The sequence below is a fragment of the Podarcis vaucheri genome (assembly GCF_965113315.1).
Source record: "Podarcis vaucheri genome assembly, chromosome: 7".
Classification (NCBI taxonomy): domain Eukaryota; kingdom Metazoa; phylum Chordata; class Lepidosauria; order Squamata; family Lacertidae; genus Podarcis; species Podarcis vaucheri.
In genome coordinates, this window is record NC_138765.1 from 82,807,238 (window position 1) to 82,824,125 (window position 16,888).

At 49.7% G+C, this 16,888-nt stretch overlaps 1 protein-coding gene across 18 annotated transcripts in view; it reads right to left on the reverse strand.

The window, feature by feature from the left end:
• HSPG2 (heparan sulfate proteoglycan 2) overlaps positions 1-16,888 on the reverse strand; it is a 212,890-nt gene that overhangs the window by 146,219 nt on the left and 49,783 nt on the right. For 15 of the 18 annotated variants that reach the window (XM_082229618.1, XM_082229619.1, XM_082229607.1 and 12 more), the window contains exons 4-6: positions 8,637-8,720; positions 2,159-2,268; positions 1,126-1,184 (exon numbers count right to left, since the gene is read on the reverse strand). In XM_082229618.1, coding sequence (XP_082085744.1) covers positions 1,126-1,184; positions 2,159-2,268; positions 8,637-8,720 — 253 coding nt within the window. The remainder of the gene's footprint in view (positions 1-1,125; positions 1,185-2,158; positions 2,269-8,636; positions 8,721-16,888) is intronic. The other 3 variants (XM_082229608.1, XM_082229623.1, XM_082229613.1) reach the window with 1 other exon arrangement.

The window sequence follows — 16,888 nt, forward strand, 5'->3', positions numbered from 1 at the left end:
AGGAGGTTGATTGGAGGTAGCCAGAGGCACTGAATGCAAGTTATGGTCTACTTCAGTGATGGGAAACCTGTAGCCTTCAAATGTTGTCCGCTTGGACTACTGCAATGCACTCTGCGTGGGGCTACCTTTGAAGGTGACCCGGAAACTGCAACTAATCCAGAATGCGGCAGTTAGACTGGTGACGGGGGCAGCTGCCGAGACCATATAGCACAGGTCCTGAGAGACCTACATTGGCGCCCAGTTTCCGAGCACAATTCAAAGTGTTGGTGCTAAAGCCCTAAACAGCCTCGGTCCAGTATATCTGAAGGAGCGTCTCCACCCCCATCGTTCTGCCCGGATGCTGAGGTCCAGCTCTGAGGGTCTTCTGGCGGTTCCCTCACTGCGAGAAGCAAAGCTACAGGAAACCAGGTAGAGGGCCTTTTCGGTAGAGGCGCCCGCCCTGTGGAACGCCCTCCCTTCAGATGTGAAGGAAATAAGCAGCTATCTTCTCTTTAAAAGACATCTGAAGGCAGCCCTGTTCAGGGAAGTTTTTAATGTGTGACATTTTGATGTATTTTTAATCCTTGTTGGAAGCCGCCCAGAGTGGCTGGGGAAGCCCAGCCAGATGGGCGGGGTACAAATAATAAATTGTTGTTGTTGGCACTTCAGCAATCACTAGCCAGCATGGTCAACGGTCAGGAAGGATGTGAGTTCGAATCCAACGTCATCTGGAGCCCAGCAATGTCTTGAGGGCCACACATTCCCTTTCCCTCTTCTAAAACAAAGCAAGATTGTGATGGAGGGGCAGTGAAGGCAAGTGACAGTCTAGTTCTGGGATGGCAGCCTTCTGGGTGTTGCTAGACTCCAGCTCCATCCAGCCCTGGCCACTAGCATTGCCCATTGTAGAGATGGGAGTTGCAGTTCTGCGCCAGCCCAGGTGTCCCCCATCCTTTTCCTAAGGATTTGGGCCATTCTTGGTGGGGCTTCTTGGTCTTTCTCCTACACTCTGCTTGCTCCCACCATCTCACATCACCCGGCTAAGAGCTTCGGCCTGCAATGCAAGCTCCTTAAAAGTAAACAGCAAAGGCGGGGGTTAAATCCTGCCTCCGTGGCACCCTGGACATGGAAACCAACCCCTGGACTCACTTGATGAAGACCACGCTAACCACCTGCTCTCCGGGGATCTTGTAGTATTCAGACTCCAGCTGCGGAGAGAAAATTGCATCAGCCTCGTAGAATTGCACAGTTGGAAGGGGCCCAAATGGTCGCTTAGTCCAATCCCCTGAAATGCAGGAATCACTGCCATTCTGCAGCATTCAAGGTGTTTGCTGCTCTGACCTTTCGGGGGACAAGGAAGAGGGCCAATTCTGCTGCATCTGGTACTGAGAGGGGCCCCCACACCTGCTAGCTCGTCGCAAGGCTCTTTGGCTAATTTTAAAATGTACTCATTTACTTCTCTGCAATATTTCTAAGCCACCTTTAAAACACACAAACACAAAATACAAAGCAAATTAAATTACAATTGTGTTAAACCAGGCTTCCTCAACCTCGGCCCTCCAGATGTTTTAAGCCAGCCTTTCTCAACCTGTGGGTCCCCAGATGTTGTTGAACCACAACTCCCAACACCCCTAGCTAGCAAGGCCAGAGCTCAGGGATGATGGGAGTTGTAGTCCAACAGCATCTGGGGACCCACAGGTTAAGAACCGCTGTTTTAAGCCTACAACTCCCAAGATCCCTAGCTAGCAGGACCAGTGGGATGATGGGAATTGTAGTCTCAAAACATCTGGAGGGACGAGGTTGAGGAAGCCTGTGTTAAACGATGCACTGAAAGCTATGCAAAGCTGTCTGCTTGTCCCCAAACACACATTTTCACTGCCTGCAACAGGAGATCTGGGGAGATCAGAGGCGTGTGTGTTTCATCACTATGGAGGCACTGCAGAAAAGGCCCTGCTCCTGATACATTATCAGCTTAACTCCAGGGAGGGTGGAACATGGAACAGGGATACCCTAGCAGATGTTAAAACATTGAGTTCAAGGGAATCTTATGGGAGTAGGTGCTTATTTTGATCCAAACACACAGGGGTATAAAATTAGAGGAGGATAAGACTGTCCAAAGGGTCATGATCTCTGTCCCCTTGGGACAGCTCCTTTGTGGAAATGGGACAGAATCAGGCCTTACCGTGTCCACCACCGCTTTGGAGACATCCTGGAACTCCTCTGAGTTGACATCATCCAGGCGGGAGCTGTAGTCGATGGACTTTGTGAAATTCACCAGGGCCCGGAAATAGACTAGAGGGGAGAGATGATGGAAAGGAGATAGTTAGGAGATTGTTGGTCCCGTTAGTGACTTAATACAGAAGATAGCCTTCTCTTACCTAAACACTCACGACGACAGATACTAATGAGAATTCTTGTGTGTGTCGAAAGTTTCCTTACTGCAAGGCAGCATCGGAGACATTGAAGCCCAATGATGGAGGTAGAGAGGGGCAGTGAAGGCAAATGATGGACTAGTTCACAGAGATTCTCTCAAGGCAAATCTTTAAAAATGTAGTATAAACGCCAACAACTGGGAAACACTGGCCTGCGAGCGCTCCAATTGGAGAACAGCGTTTACCAAAGGTGTCACGGGCTTTGAAGACGCTCGAACTCAGGACCATAGCTGTCAACTTTCAGATTTGAAAATAAGGGATCAGCAGCCTTGAAAATAAGGGATCAGCAGCCTCACCTGTCCCGGGGACAGTCTATGGGATATCTAATAATCCGGGATAGCAGCGGGAAATGGCGCTGGAATAAGGGAATTTCCCGCAAAAAAAGGGAAGGTTAACAGCTATGCTCAGGATGCAAGGGAGAAACGTGCTAAGAGGAAGGCACGCTTGGCAAACCCTCATTGTGATCAACTTCCGCCCGGAAACCTATGTCCGCACTGTGGAAGGACGTGTGGATCCAGAATTGGCCTCCACAGTCACTTATGGACTCACTGTTAAAACTGCGTTTATGGAAGACAATCTTACTCGGCTACGAGGGATTGCTGAAGAAGAAGGAGAAGGAGGAGGAGGAGTTCACAGAGGGGGAACCTCTGGCACTGTCGGGACGCCAGCTCCCATTAGCCAACATGGCCAACAGTAAGAGACAATTCGAGTCCAAGAACATCTGAAGGGCCACATTGTTCCCTCCTCTGCATCAGAGGAAGGCAGTGGGGTAATGGAAGCAAGCAAGGGGCAATGAAGACAAGTGAGGGCCTAGTTGCCGGAACCGCAGAAAGAACATGTCGCCGACTTCCTGCAAAATGGAAGCTGCCGGAGATGCGAGTGCGAAGGATTTCAAAGCCCTAACTGTAGCGCAAGGGAACTCTTGCCAGAGAATGTGTGTGTGCGTGTGTGTCTCAAATGAAAGGCACCAAATATGCCACCCCACCCAGGCGATAGCTTTCATGAGACATGCCTCCCTACCCCCACACAGGCATGCAAGGCCTCAGCAGACCCCTCCTTCCGAGATGGGGAGATGAGGTGGAAGTCCGTGAAGAGGAGGGAAAGAGAGACAAAAAGGCCCTGGATATCAGCCTCGCCACCCCCAGATTTCACACAGGCTGCCTGCCAGGAGCACTGGCCAGCGGCAGCTCCCAGGCGCAGCTGCGAGGCGGGCCAAGCGACGGAAGGGTGTGCGACAGCAACGTTTTCGGGGCTCCAGGTGCCTCTGGGGCGAGAGCCGCGTCTGCATCAGGCGCTTTCCCTGCAGGGAAACAGAACGGGGGCGAGAGGCAGCTCTGCTTGGCTGCTACCTTTCATCCGAGGCAGTTAACTGGGGCCCTTAACTGCACTTTTTGAATGGAGGAGATAGGACACCGCCCGGCTGGTCTTGTGTCTGGCTGCAAAGCAGCCCTGAGGCAGGACAGAGTTCTAAAAAGAGCAAAGAGCAGGGAATCGCAGAATCACAGATTTAGAAGAGGGACCCAAGGGTCATCTAGTCCAACCCGCTGCAATGCGGGAATTACTGCCAGGGTAGTGACTGGCCCCTTGGCTTCCAGCCTCTGCAGAATTCAAGGTGTTTGCTGCTCTGACTTCCCGGGGGAAGAAGAAAGAGGACCGATTCTGCTGAGTCTGGCACTGAGATGGGCTCCCAGACCCACTAGCTCATTGCAAGGCTAATTTTAAAATGTACTCCTTTACTTGTTTGCAATATTTCTAAGCCACCTTTATAAAACACACACACACACAAATACAAAGCAAATTAAATTACAATTGTTTTAAACAGTGTATTGTAAGCTAGGCAAAGTTGTCTGCTTGTCCTTGTCCCTAAACGCACATTTTTCACTGCCTGCAGCAGGAGATCTGGGGAGATCAGAGGCCTGTTTCTTAGCAGAGTGCGTTTCATCGTCATGCAGCCGCTGCAGAAAAGGCCCTGCTCTTGAGACATGATAATCTTAACTCCAGTTAACTGGGCCCCTTAACTGCACTTTGTCAATGAGGGATAGGACACTGCCTGGCTGGTCTTGTGTCTGCCTGCACAGCAGCCCTGGGGTAGGACAAAGAGCAGGGAATTGTAGAATCAAGAGGACACCAAGGGTGATCTAGTCCAAATCTCTACTAAAGAATTCATGACAGGTGGCCATCTAGGAAGAGGCAGGTGATGTGACCAAGGCTAGGCAGTGAGTCAAAACAGGAACCCTGAGACTACTACTACTACTACTACTACTAATAATATATTTATACACCGTCCATCTGGCTGGGTTTCCCAGCGGCTGTATTGTTTTCAACAGATCCACTCTGAGCAGGTACCACTGTATTGTCTTTTTTTCTCTCTCCCCCCCCCCCAATTTTAAAGGTGCAGCTTATTTGTGGGTGCGGCTTATATCCGGGCCAATACAGTATTACTTCCCTTGGTCTGGACACTAGACTTCTGTGGGTGCAGCCCAGAATTGCATTAGCCCTCCTTCTCCAACTCCCAAGACAGCAACCCAAGGCAGGGATGCCAGGGTGCCTGTATCCCGCTCCAATGCAGCCTGGGCAAACAGGGGTACCCGTTGTCCGACCCATACAAAGGCCCCATTCAGATGCCCCATGTGCCACTGTGCCCCCATGACCTGGCAGGAGCTGCCCGCTCCTCCCTGCCTGCAGAGTCACCCCCAAAGAATGTGCCATGCCCATGGATTCAAACAGCCCTTTCTAATGCCCTAACAGTATTTTTTTCCTAAGGGGGATGAATGTTTGGGAGGAGGAAATGGAAAGGGGTGGTTCTCTCACCCCCCCAAAAAAACCCCCATTGCCTTACTCTCTTCCTTGCCACAGCCACATGCAAATCTTTCATGCCAGGTTCTGCAACATTTTTTTTTTTGGGGGGTGACCCAGATTGTTGCCTCCGGGGTTAGTATCACCCCAAGGATTAATCCAGCCCTTTGAAGCTCAGGGCTTTCTCGGCTGTGGCCCCGTTCTGGTGGAACGCTCTGTCACAAGAGACTAGGGCCCTGTGGGACTTGACATCTTTCTGCAGGGCCTGCAAGACTGAGCTGTTCCACCAGGCCTTTGGCCAAGGCACAGCCTGACCCCCTCCTTCGGTAATCCTCCCAGAACTCCAGCCCAATGGTTGCCATTAATTCGATTTTGAATTGATTCTAGAATGAATTGATTTTAGAATGCTGTGTAACTTTTATTGTTGTTAGCCGCTCTGAGCCCGGCTTCGGCTGGGGAAGGCAGGATATAAATAAAATTTTTTATTATTATTATTACAGTGGTACCTCTGGTTATGTACTTAATTCGTTCCGGAGGTCTGTTCTTAACCTGAAACCGGTCTTAACCTGAAGCACCACTTTAGCTAATGGGGCCTCCCGCTGCCGCCACGCGGTTTCTGTTCTCATCCTGAAGCAAAGTTCTTAACCCGAGGTACTATTTCTGGGTTAGCGGAGTCTGTAACCTGAAGCGTATGTAACCGAGGTACCACTGTATTATTATTATTATTATTATTATTATTATTATTATTATTATTATTGATAAATTATTATTATTATTATTATTATTATTATGATTGATAAATTATTATTATTATTATTATTATTATTATTATTGATAAATTATTATTATTATTATTATTATTATTATTTTAAGGGCTGGAAACTCAGCTCTGGAAGGTGGGAGCAAAACAGCAGAGGAAAGTGCTTCCTCTGAGTGCATGTAGAGTGCAGTTCCCTCTCTGCTAGGGCACAGCTATTGTCAGGGAATAGGCAGGCAGCCTTTATCTCTTTCTGTTTCATGACATTCATATCCCACTGTTCTCCCCCTTCTGCATTTCAATCCCCACAACAGCCCTGTGAGGTGGGTCAGGCTGAGAGGCAGGGGCGCTGGCCCCCAAGGTCACACCCAGTGAACTTCCTGGCCGAGTGGAGGGATTTGAATCCAAGTCCGATGATGAAACCACTATGCAACACTGGCTCTCAGAGACAAAGAAGCATTTTGGAGGTTATGGCCCCCTCTGAACAGGGCAAGGGATGAGACAGCGGCCTGGGGCAAGCCTGCTGCCCCAGGAACAATGTCAAGGCTGAATCTCCTGCCACAGCCTCACTTGTTTGGGACAAGGCCTGGGAGATGGCCTGGGGAGCCAGATGTGGGCTTGCGAGGAGAAGCCATCTTGGCCCCAACTCCTGGAAAGGAGTTACAAGCAGACCCATAGAAGGTGGGGGGGGGCAGGCCCCTTCTAAACAAAGGAAGGATTTTAAGGGAAAAGGCTCCACAATCAGGAGCAGTAATACTTCAGAATGCCTGTTTCTGGGAATCACGGGGATTATAGCTTATTTTGCACCCGGGTCCTGCTTGCAGGCTTCCCACAATGGGCATCTGGTTGGCCGCTGTGAGAGCAGGACTCTGTGGACTAGATGGGCCACACTGGCCTGATCCACCAGGCCCTTCGCTGCTTCTTAGCTTCACTACGCTCAACCGATGGAGCCTCCAGATGCAGGCGCAGTCTACCTCCAAATCCCTGTGACTCACAAGCGAGGAGGGTGCTGCTGCTGCACCCTGGGGCTGCTGCCTGTTGGAGCATCTGCTTGGCCACGCTGAGAACCGGACGCTTGGGCCAGATGAGGTTTTTTGGCCTGATCCGGCCGCCAGGCTCTTAAAGAGAGGGAAGAGGCCTGGCAAAGGCAGCAGGGTGGGGGCAGCGGAGCAGAGGACCAGAGAAATCCAGGCAAATATCCAGGCAGATTTATCCGCCTGCACCCTGTAAAGGCTTGGCAACTGTCACCCCCCCCCTCGGCCCTGCAGTTGCTCCAGTCGTGTAAAAATCAGCCCCAAGTCTTTGATTCCTTTTAAGGAGCCCTGCGCTCAGTGCCTCGCCTCTCGCTCCCTGGGGCGGGTGAGCTGGAAAATCACTTTGAGTCGCAGAAGGAGAACAATAAAAGAGAGAGAGAGAGAGAGAGAGGTCTGCGGGCTTCTTCCTGTTGGCTGAGTCAGTTTGGCTGGCCAAACCTCCCCTTCCCTCATTGCAAAAGTCCAGGGGTAGAGAGATCGCCCATGGGATCATCACAAGGCACTCCTTAAACGCCCACCCAAAAATTCCTGGGCACCCAACTTGTTCTCGGATAGAATCACAGGAAGCTGTCTTCGTCGACCAAGTCGGACCATCAGTCCACCTAGCTCAATAATGTTGACTCTGACTGGCAGCAGCTCTGCAGGGAGATTTCCAGCACTACCTGGTGACGCCGCCCTGAGCTGAACCTGCAAAGCAGGCGCTCTAACCACTGAGCACCATTGCCCTCGCTCCACGACACCCCTCTCCCTGCCAGACAATTTCCAGCAGGCAGCTAATTATTCCATTGCCCCCCCCACCAAAAAAACAGCTTTCTTCTGACCATAACAATGGCTTTGGGGGGGCACAGCAGGGCACCCCAACTCAGCCCCCTCCTGGCAGCATAGCCTCTGGCTTTCTTCACATGCAGGCTGCAATGACCCATGCTGGGTGGTGTTAAAAGAATATTAAATAAACCTTCATAAATCTACAAGGCAAACACATGCATAAGTATATAAACCACGTGTCTGAAATAGTACAGGAGAACAATCCTAAAGTCATTTTGACTCTCCCAAACCATTTTGACTCTCCCAAATTGTCCTCAAATATTTCTCTGAAAGGAGGAAGGAAATGGCATTGACTTTTGCTTAACCTGTCTTAAGGGCGTTATTTGTGTATGAAGAGGGTGAGCCTGTGACCTGAATTCAGGAATTCAGGTATTTACCATCACAAAAGAATGGTCAGGCTGCCCAGGTAAAGCAATCAGTGACCATTATCAGGTATCCTAGGATTTCTGCTGGAGACTGCCTCTTGTGATGTATTTCTGCTGTAGACCACCCCATTCTGTGATGTATGTATGATGTTTTGGGGGGTGGTCTTTGGCTACAAGGTGGGCAACTTCAAAAGTCTATATAAGGGCTTGCACACCATTGTTCTGGGTTCCTCCTCCCTTCTGTGTGTGGTGAGTGAAGACCCTGTTGCAACAGTTGGATAAAGATCAGGCTTACTAGCCGCTTTGCTTCTCAATATTCTCTGGCTGGCCTCTGTTATTTTCTCCTACCGATGGGGAACCCACAGAAGGACTCTATACGGGCTCTTGGATACCCCATAAGGGAAAAGGAGCAGTTTTTTCTATAACAGTGGGTTAGGGACTAGCCACTTACTGAGCAGAGAGTCGTCCTCAGGGGTCTCTGCACCCGTCATACTTGCAGGGGGAGGGAGCCCGACAGGAGGAGGAGATGGAAGGTCTGCAGAGAAGAGAAGAGAAGAGAAGAGAAGAGAAGAGAAGAGAAGAGAAGGAGGAGAGGAGAGGAAAAACCAGTTTTGTTATTGAAAATTCTAGTGCCCAACTAAGAGTAACAGAAAAGGAAGGACACAGAAATTTGGAAGGAAGGATGGAGAGGTTTGGTTATTGAGGCAGTTGAGGAAGGAATAGAATCATAGAATTGTAGAGTTGGAAGGGACCCTGAGGGTTGTTGTAAGAATTTATAAATCTCAAATATATAAATCATATGTTCATAAATTTACAAGGCAAACACACACATAAGGATATAAACCACGTGCCTGAAATAGTACAGGAGACCCATCCTGAAGTCATTTTGACTCTCCCAAATTGTCCTCAAATATTTCTCTATAGAGAGGAAGGAAATGGGAAAGCCTCTCTCTTGTCTTTTGCTTACCTGTCTTAAGGGTGTATTTGTGTGTGAATAGGGTGAGCCTGTGACCAGGATTCAGGAATTTAAAGTATTTACCATTGCAAAGGAAAGGCCAGGCTGCTCAGGTAAAGCGATCAGTGACCATTAACAGATATCCTGGCAAACAGGTTTTCTGCTGGAGACAGCCTCTTGTGATGTATTTCTGCTGTAGACCACCCCCTTCTGTGATGCATATACAGTGGTGCCCTGCAAGACGAATGCCTCGCAAGACAAAAAACTCACTAGACGAAAGGTTTTTCCGTTTTCGAGTTGCCTCGCAAGACGAATTTCCCTATGGGCTTGCTTCGCAAGACGAAAACGTCTCGCGACTTTGTTTCCTTTTTCTTAAAACTGTTAAAACAAAGGGTGCTTAGCTTGAACAGCTACAGTTGCGACTTGACTTCGAGGAGCAACTGTTAGCACGTGGTTTTGCAACCTTTTCTCAGACTTTGCTCACTTTTGAAGCTTTCCCAAAACTTTTCCAGAACTTCTCTTGCATCCATTTGGTAAGTTAAACTTTTAAAACTTTTTTGGGGGGTTTTGGATTTTGGGTTGGGGTGTTTGGGATTCAAGGACTTGGTGTTGTGGGGGGGGGGTTTGCGATAATCTGGGAGCTTGTGGGCCTTTTTTGGGAATTTTTATGATTTTCTGTCACCATTGGGCCAGTTTGTTTTTTTTCAATTTTTTTCCCTGAGTTTGAATTTCTGAGTGCTGGCTGGCTGGGGGAACAGCTGGAGAGGTTTCTGCAGGAATCTGGGAGCTTGTGGGGCTGTTTTGGGAATTTTTATGATTTTCTGTGACCATTGGGCCACTCTGCTGTTTTTTTTTAAAAAAAAATCTGGATTTGAATTTCTGTGTGGTGGGTGGCTGGGGGAACAGTTGAGGAGGGGGTTCTTCAGCAAGAAGCAAAGAGTGGAAGAGGAGCCTTCTTCGAGTGGTCCCCCAGAGTCTTAGAAAATGTACTGTACACTTTGTTGATTTTTAAATGTTTTTCTGTCATGTTTATAAAGTTAATTTATTTTCCCTTCAATTTTTGAACTGCTCTTTACAGTATGTGTGACTTTAAAGAGCAGTTAATAAACTCTTCTTGTACCAAATTTGGCTTTGTTTGGACTTTTTTTTACCATAGGAACGCATTAATTGATTTTCAATGCATTCCTATGCGATTTCGTGATTCGCAAGACGAAAAATTCGCTAGACGACAAAACTTGCGGAACGAATTAATTTCGTCTTGCGGGGCACCACTGTATGATGTTTTGGGGGGTGGTCTTGGGTTCCAGGGTGGGTAATTTCAAAAGTCTATATAAGGGTTTAATGAGACGCGGGTGGCGCTGTGGGTTAAACCACAGAGCCTAGGGCTTGCCGATCAGAAGGTTGGCAGTTTGAATCTATGCGACGGGGTGAGCTCCCATTGCTCGGTCCCTGCTCCTGCCAACCTAGCAGTTCGAAAGCACCTCAAAGTGCAAGTAGATAAATAGGTACTGCTCCGACGGGAAGGTAAACGGCGTTTCCGTGCGCTGCTCTGGTTTGCCAGAAGCAGCTTAGTCATGCTGGCCACATGACCCGGAAGCTGTACACCAGCTCCCTCAGCCAATAAAGCGAGATGAGCGCTGCAACCCCAGAGTCGGCCAGGACTGGACCTAATGGTCAGGGGTCCCTTTACCTTTACCTTGGACTCCAGGGTGGGCAATTTCAAAAGTCTATAAGGGTTTATGTACCATTGTTCTGGGTTCTTTCTGCCTCCTGCATGTGGTGAGTGAAGACCCTGTTGCAACAGTCGGATATAGATCAGGCTTATCAGCCACTTTGCTTCCCAATGTTCTCTGGTTGGCCTCTTGTTATTTTCTCCTACCGATAGGGAACCCACTTAAGGACTCTATCTGGGCTCTTGGATACCCGATAAGGGAAAAAGAGCAGGGTTTCCCCCCCTTACAACATGGTCATCTAGTCCTGAAATGCTGAAATATGCAGCTGTCCCAGATGGGGACTGATCCTGCAACCTTGGCATCATCAGCACCATGCTCTAACCCACTACTGAGGAAGGTAGGAAGGGCAGGGAAGTTTGGCTATTGAGTGCTGAATTGTCAGCCATCAATAGGAGGGAAGGAAGTAGACATATGGGGCAGGATGGGGGGCGAAGATGAAAGGACCAAGCATGGGCACGCTCACTGCTATGCTCCCCAACAACAACCCCACCTAAATTTCCTCCCAGGCATATCCCTAACAACCCCCTCCCTGCAGCCCTCCTGCCTCCCTCCACCCATGTGAAATGCTTCCATTGCCCCATCTGTTCAGCCAAGACAGGGGTCAGCAAACCTTTTCAGCAGGGGGCCGGTCTACTGTCCCTCAGACCTTGTGGGGGGGGGCGGACTATATTTTTTTGAGGGAAATAATGAACGCATTCCTATGCCGCACTAATAATAATAATAATTTATTTATACCCCGCCCATCTGGCTGGGTTTCCCCAGCCACTCTGGGCAGCTTCCAACAGAACACTAAAATACAATAATCTATTAAACATTAAAAGCTTCCCTAAACAAGGCTGTCTTTAGATGTCTTCTATAAGTTTGGTAGTTTTTTTCCTCTTTGACATCTGGTGGGAGGGCGTTCCACAGGGCGGGCGCCACTACCAAGAAGGCCGTCTGCCTGGTTCCCTGTAACTTGGCTTCTCGCAGTGAGGGAACCACTAGAAGGCCCTCGGCGCTGGATCTCAGTGTCCGGGCAGAACGATGGAGGTGGAGACGCTCCTTCAGATATACTGGACCGAGGCCGTTTAGGGTTTAAAGGTCAACACCAACACCTTGAATTGTGCTCGGAAACGGGCGGGCCAGTGTAGTTCTTTCAAGACCGGTGTTATAGGGTCTCAGCGGCCGCTCCCAGTCACCAGTCCAGCTGCCGCATTCTGGATTAGTTTCAGTTTCCGGGTCACCTTCAAAGGTAGCCCCACATAGAGTGCATTGCAGTAGTCCAAGCGGGAGATAACTAGAGCATGCACCACTCTGGCGAGACAATCTGCGGGCAGGTAGGGTCTCAGCCTGCGTAACAGATGGAGCAGGTAGACAGCCACCCTGGACACAGAATTGACCTGCGCCTCCATGGACAGCTGTGAGTCCAGAATGACTCCCAGGCTGCGCACTTGGTCCTTCAGGGGCACAGTTACCCCATTCAGGACCAGGGAATCCCCCACACCTGCCCGCCTCCTGTCCCCCAAAAACAGTACTTCTGTCTTGTCAGGATTCAACCTCAATCTGTTAGCCACCATCCATCCTCCAACTGCCTCCAGAGATGCCTTTTAAGTAAAAGCACACGTTCCACTCATGTAACGTGGCATGTAAGGTTTGCAGGCCCCACAAATAACCCAGAGATGCATTTTAAATAAAAGGACACATTCTACTCATGCAAAAACACACAGATTCCTGGATTTAGAAGGCGACTGGGCCGGATCCAGCCCCCGGGCCTTAGTTTGGCTACCAGGAGAGCTGTGGTCCTCCACACCCACAGTGATGCTCTCCCAAAATGGGTGATGACATCAGAAACAGTTGCACCCCCACCTCCTCAAAGCCAACCAGACCAGAGGTGTTTACAATTGCAGGCTATGGTTCAGCATAGAACATCTGGGGGGAAATGAGCTCTGCGCATTGTTTTGAATTTCATCTGAATTCTGATGCAGGTTTGCAGGTCTGTGGGTGTGTCTGAGGGCTGTGTGGGGAAGGGAACATGAAACTGAGCATGGGCGTGTGTGCAGAGGTTTGTGCTTCCAACGCCCCCCACCCACCCACCGGACCTATCCCCCTCCCCGCCTTCAACCCCCCCCATCTTGGCAACCCCCTTGGCTCCCAGATAGAGGGCTGTAGCCCCAAACTTCCAAGGGACTCGCCCCACCAGATCCCATCTCCCCTTGGAATGCCTCCCGGGGAGCAGAGATGGTCTGGGGTTTTCCCCCAACCAAGATGTCAAAAGGAGCGGAGCGGCTTAAAATAAAAATGCATGCATGTGCAGAGACCCAAATTCTGTAGCAGGCCCAGGCAGCAGAGGAGGGACTGCACCCAACATAAACTTTACACACCCAGCCCGCTTTTGCAAGCAGGGATCTAGACCTCTCTCTCCCCCCCCTCGGCTTTTTAAAAGTAATTTGTTTTCTCTTCTAAAAGCTTTGCTTACGGGATGAAAAACACAAACACGCACGCAACAGCTGCTGCCTTGTTTGCAAGAGGGCCCCATTGACTTGCACGCAAAACATCTCTGGCAGCAAGTGGTGTAGCTGGTGTACCGGGCTTGGGTTCATTCGTTTCAGTGGGTCTGCTTTGAGGAGAACGTGACTCAATGCGCCTCAACAAATTTAAAGCACATTCCCCCCATGGAAATGTAGTTTGGCGCCCACCAAGAGAGCTACAGTTCCCAGCACCCACAAGAAACTACAATTCCCAGCACCCACAAGAAACTACAGTTCCCAGCACCCACAAGAAACTACAATTCCCAGATTTCTTCTTTGGGTGGGTGGTATGCAGCCAGTGTTTGTTCTCCCCTCTGAAATTCACTCCAAATGCACACCTCTGTATCAATTAGGACATGACCATTTGTATTGGGGGGCCCTGCACCCCAACATCTCTGCAGGGGGAATAAAGAGGGTAAGCCCATGCCCCCCACCTTAGCTGCCTTATGCCAAGTCAAACATACACCGCATTGAGCTCAGTAACATCAACACTGGCTGGCAGAAACACTCTGGGGTTTCAGGTATTTGCATTCTTACGGGGAGATGCTGCCAGAAATTGAACCCAGGGCCTTGCAGTCTTTTGGCAAAGGAAATAATCTCAGCGCTCTCAGCCTTGCTCCTAAGAAAAGGGGCCGACACACGCCCTGCGCCAGCCTAAGCTAGAAGGCAGAATCTGGCCTATTCCTGGTTGGTTGTCCAAAAAAAAAAAAGGTTCAGGGACAGATAAAAGTGGATTCTGTTCCTTCTCTCCCAAGCTTCCAACTCCCGCACTGAGAGGCAGTATGGCATAGTGGTTAGAGTGTCAGACCAGGACCTGGGAGACCAAAGTTCGAATCCCCCCCAACTCAGACAAGAAGCTCACTGGTTGACCTTGACGACCAATCCCTGCCTCTCAGTCTAACCTACCTCACAGGGCTATTGTGGGGATGGAATGGGGGGGAAGGCCATGTTGGAGGAAAAGGTAGGATAGAATGGCAATAAATAAAGGAACCAGGAAGGTGGAAATGAGCACAGATGCTCTGGATAGTCGGAGGGGCCGGAGGCGACTTCTCCTGCCGAGACGCCGCAGACAAGACAGGCCTCCGCCTTTCCAAAAAGCCTCCCCCACAGATGGATGGGCCTCATGGGTCGGGAATGGGATGGGGCCGGCAGGGACTCATCTCGCCAGCGGCTCTGGAAACCGCCCCAGGCCTCTCCTGCCCACGGCTCAGGCAGGAATCCGGAACCAGACGCCCTCTGTGGCACGACCGGGCATGCCGCAGGCTCTTGCCGGTTGCCAGCACAGACCAGATGCCCCAAATGCGAGCTCAGGAGCAATGTCTGGTGGGCGAGAGGCATCGGGAGACAAAGAACAGAGGAAGAAGAGTCCTGGTGGACCAGACCAGTGGCCTGTCCAGTTCAGCATCCCCTACTCCCAGTGGCTCCCAGTTGCCCCTTATGGGAAACCTGCTCGAAAAATGCAATCGCTGCTGCTGAAAGTAGTGCGACTCATGCAACACATTGGCGATTAATGTACACAGAACAAGAATTATACATTCTTTATCAACCTTCCGAGAAAAATACAAAACATTAAACAAAGCTACAAAGACTTGCAAATGACCCAGCCTAAAATGAACTTATAACGTCTGGTTTCAATAGATTTTTCAAATGCTTAACTCAGTCAGTTCATGAAGATACTAACAAAAGGTAAGTTCGATATTCACAATACCGAGAGATGCTAGTAGAGCTATAAGGTAAAGGTAAAGGGACCCCTGACCATTAGGTCCAGTCGTGACCGACTCTGGGGTTGTGGCGCTCATCTCGCTTTATTGGCTGAGGGAGCCAGCGTACAGCTTCCGGGTCATTTGGCCAGCATGACTAAGCTGCTTCTGGCCAACCAGAGCAGCGCACAGAAACGCTGTTTACCTTCCCGCTGGAGCGGTACCTATTTATCTACTTGCACTTTGATGTGATTTCAAACTGCTAGGTTGGCAGGAGCAGGGACCGAGCAACGGGAGCTCACTCCGTCACGGGGATTTGAACCACCGACCTTCTGATCGGCAAGCCCTAGGCTCTGTGGTATAGAACACAGCTCCCCCCCCGCGCCCCCTAGTAGAGTTGTAGATAGATGTTAATAAAGATGTAGACAATGAAGTTGTAGACAACAGGGTGCCGGCGTTTTGAACCTGTTTCACCCTGCTCCTGCCAATCTAGCACTTCGAAAGCACGTCAAAGTGCAAGTAGATAAATAGGTACCACTCCGGCGGGAAGGTAAATGGCGTTTCCGTTCGCTGCGGCTTAGTCATGCTGACCACATGACCTGGAAGCTGTACGCCGGCTCCTTCGGCCAATGAAGCGAAATGAGCGCCGCAACCCCAGAGTCAGCCACGACTGGACCTAATGGTCAGGGGTCCCTTTACCTTTACCTTACAACTCTACTAGCATCTCTCAGTATTGTGAATATCATCGAACTTACCTTTTGTTGGTATCTTCATGAACTTATTTAATAGACTGAGTTAAGCATTTGAAAAATCTAATGAAACCAGACATTATAAGTTTCATTTTAGGCTGGGTAGTTTGCAAGTCTTTGTGGCTTTGTTTAATGTTTTGTATTTCCCTTATGGGAAACCAGCAAGCACCATTCAAGCAAAATTTCACTGCGGATTTACCACTGCACCAAATCCAAAGGCCTCAGCACATGACAGATCATGCAATCTCAACAAAGCTCAACTAAGTCACCCACAACCTGCAATATTCATTCTCCCATGCCGCAACACCCCGGTAGTTGATGGTAACTTAGAGCTTCATTAAACGCAACCCTTTTATTCTGCATTTCCCCTGTAAAATGGGAGCTCTTGTTTGTATTATTTAGGAGCTAAAATCTCCATCAGAGAACTACAGGGTCCTCTAGCTCAGCAGGAATCACAGCGGAAGAATTCCTGATAGACACGTCATTCAACCTCTGTTTAAAAATCTCCAAGTCCACCACCTTCTGAGGTTCTCCTGTGGTCTAAACGACTGAGCCTCTTGGGCTTGCTGATCAGAAGGTCGGCGGTTCGAATCCATGCAACGGGGTGATCTCCCGTCTCTCTGCCCCAGCTCCTGCCAACCTAGCTGTTCGAAAGCACACCAGTGTAAGTAGATAAATAGGTACCACTGTGGGGGGAAAGTAAACAGTATTTCTGTGCGCTCTGGCTTCCATCACGGTGTCCTGTTGCGCCAGAAGCAGTTGAGTCATGCTGGCCACATGACCTGGAAAGCTGTCTGTGGACAAACACCGACTCCCTCGGCCTGAAAGCAAGATGAGCGCCGCAACCCGATAGTTGCCTTTGACTGGACTTAACCGTCCAGGGTTGTTTTTTTTAATGACTGATACCTGCATTCTGGTCAAAAAGGGACACAGTTGGCGCTGTGGGTTAAACCACAGAGCCTAGGATTTGCTGATCAGAAGGTCGGAGGTTCGAATCTGCGACACGGGGTGAGCTCCCGTTGCTCGGTCCCAGCTCCTGCCCACCTAGCAGTTCGAAAG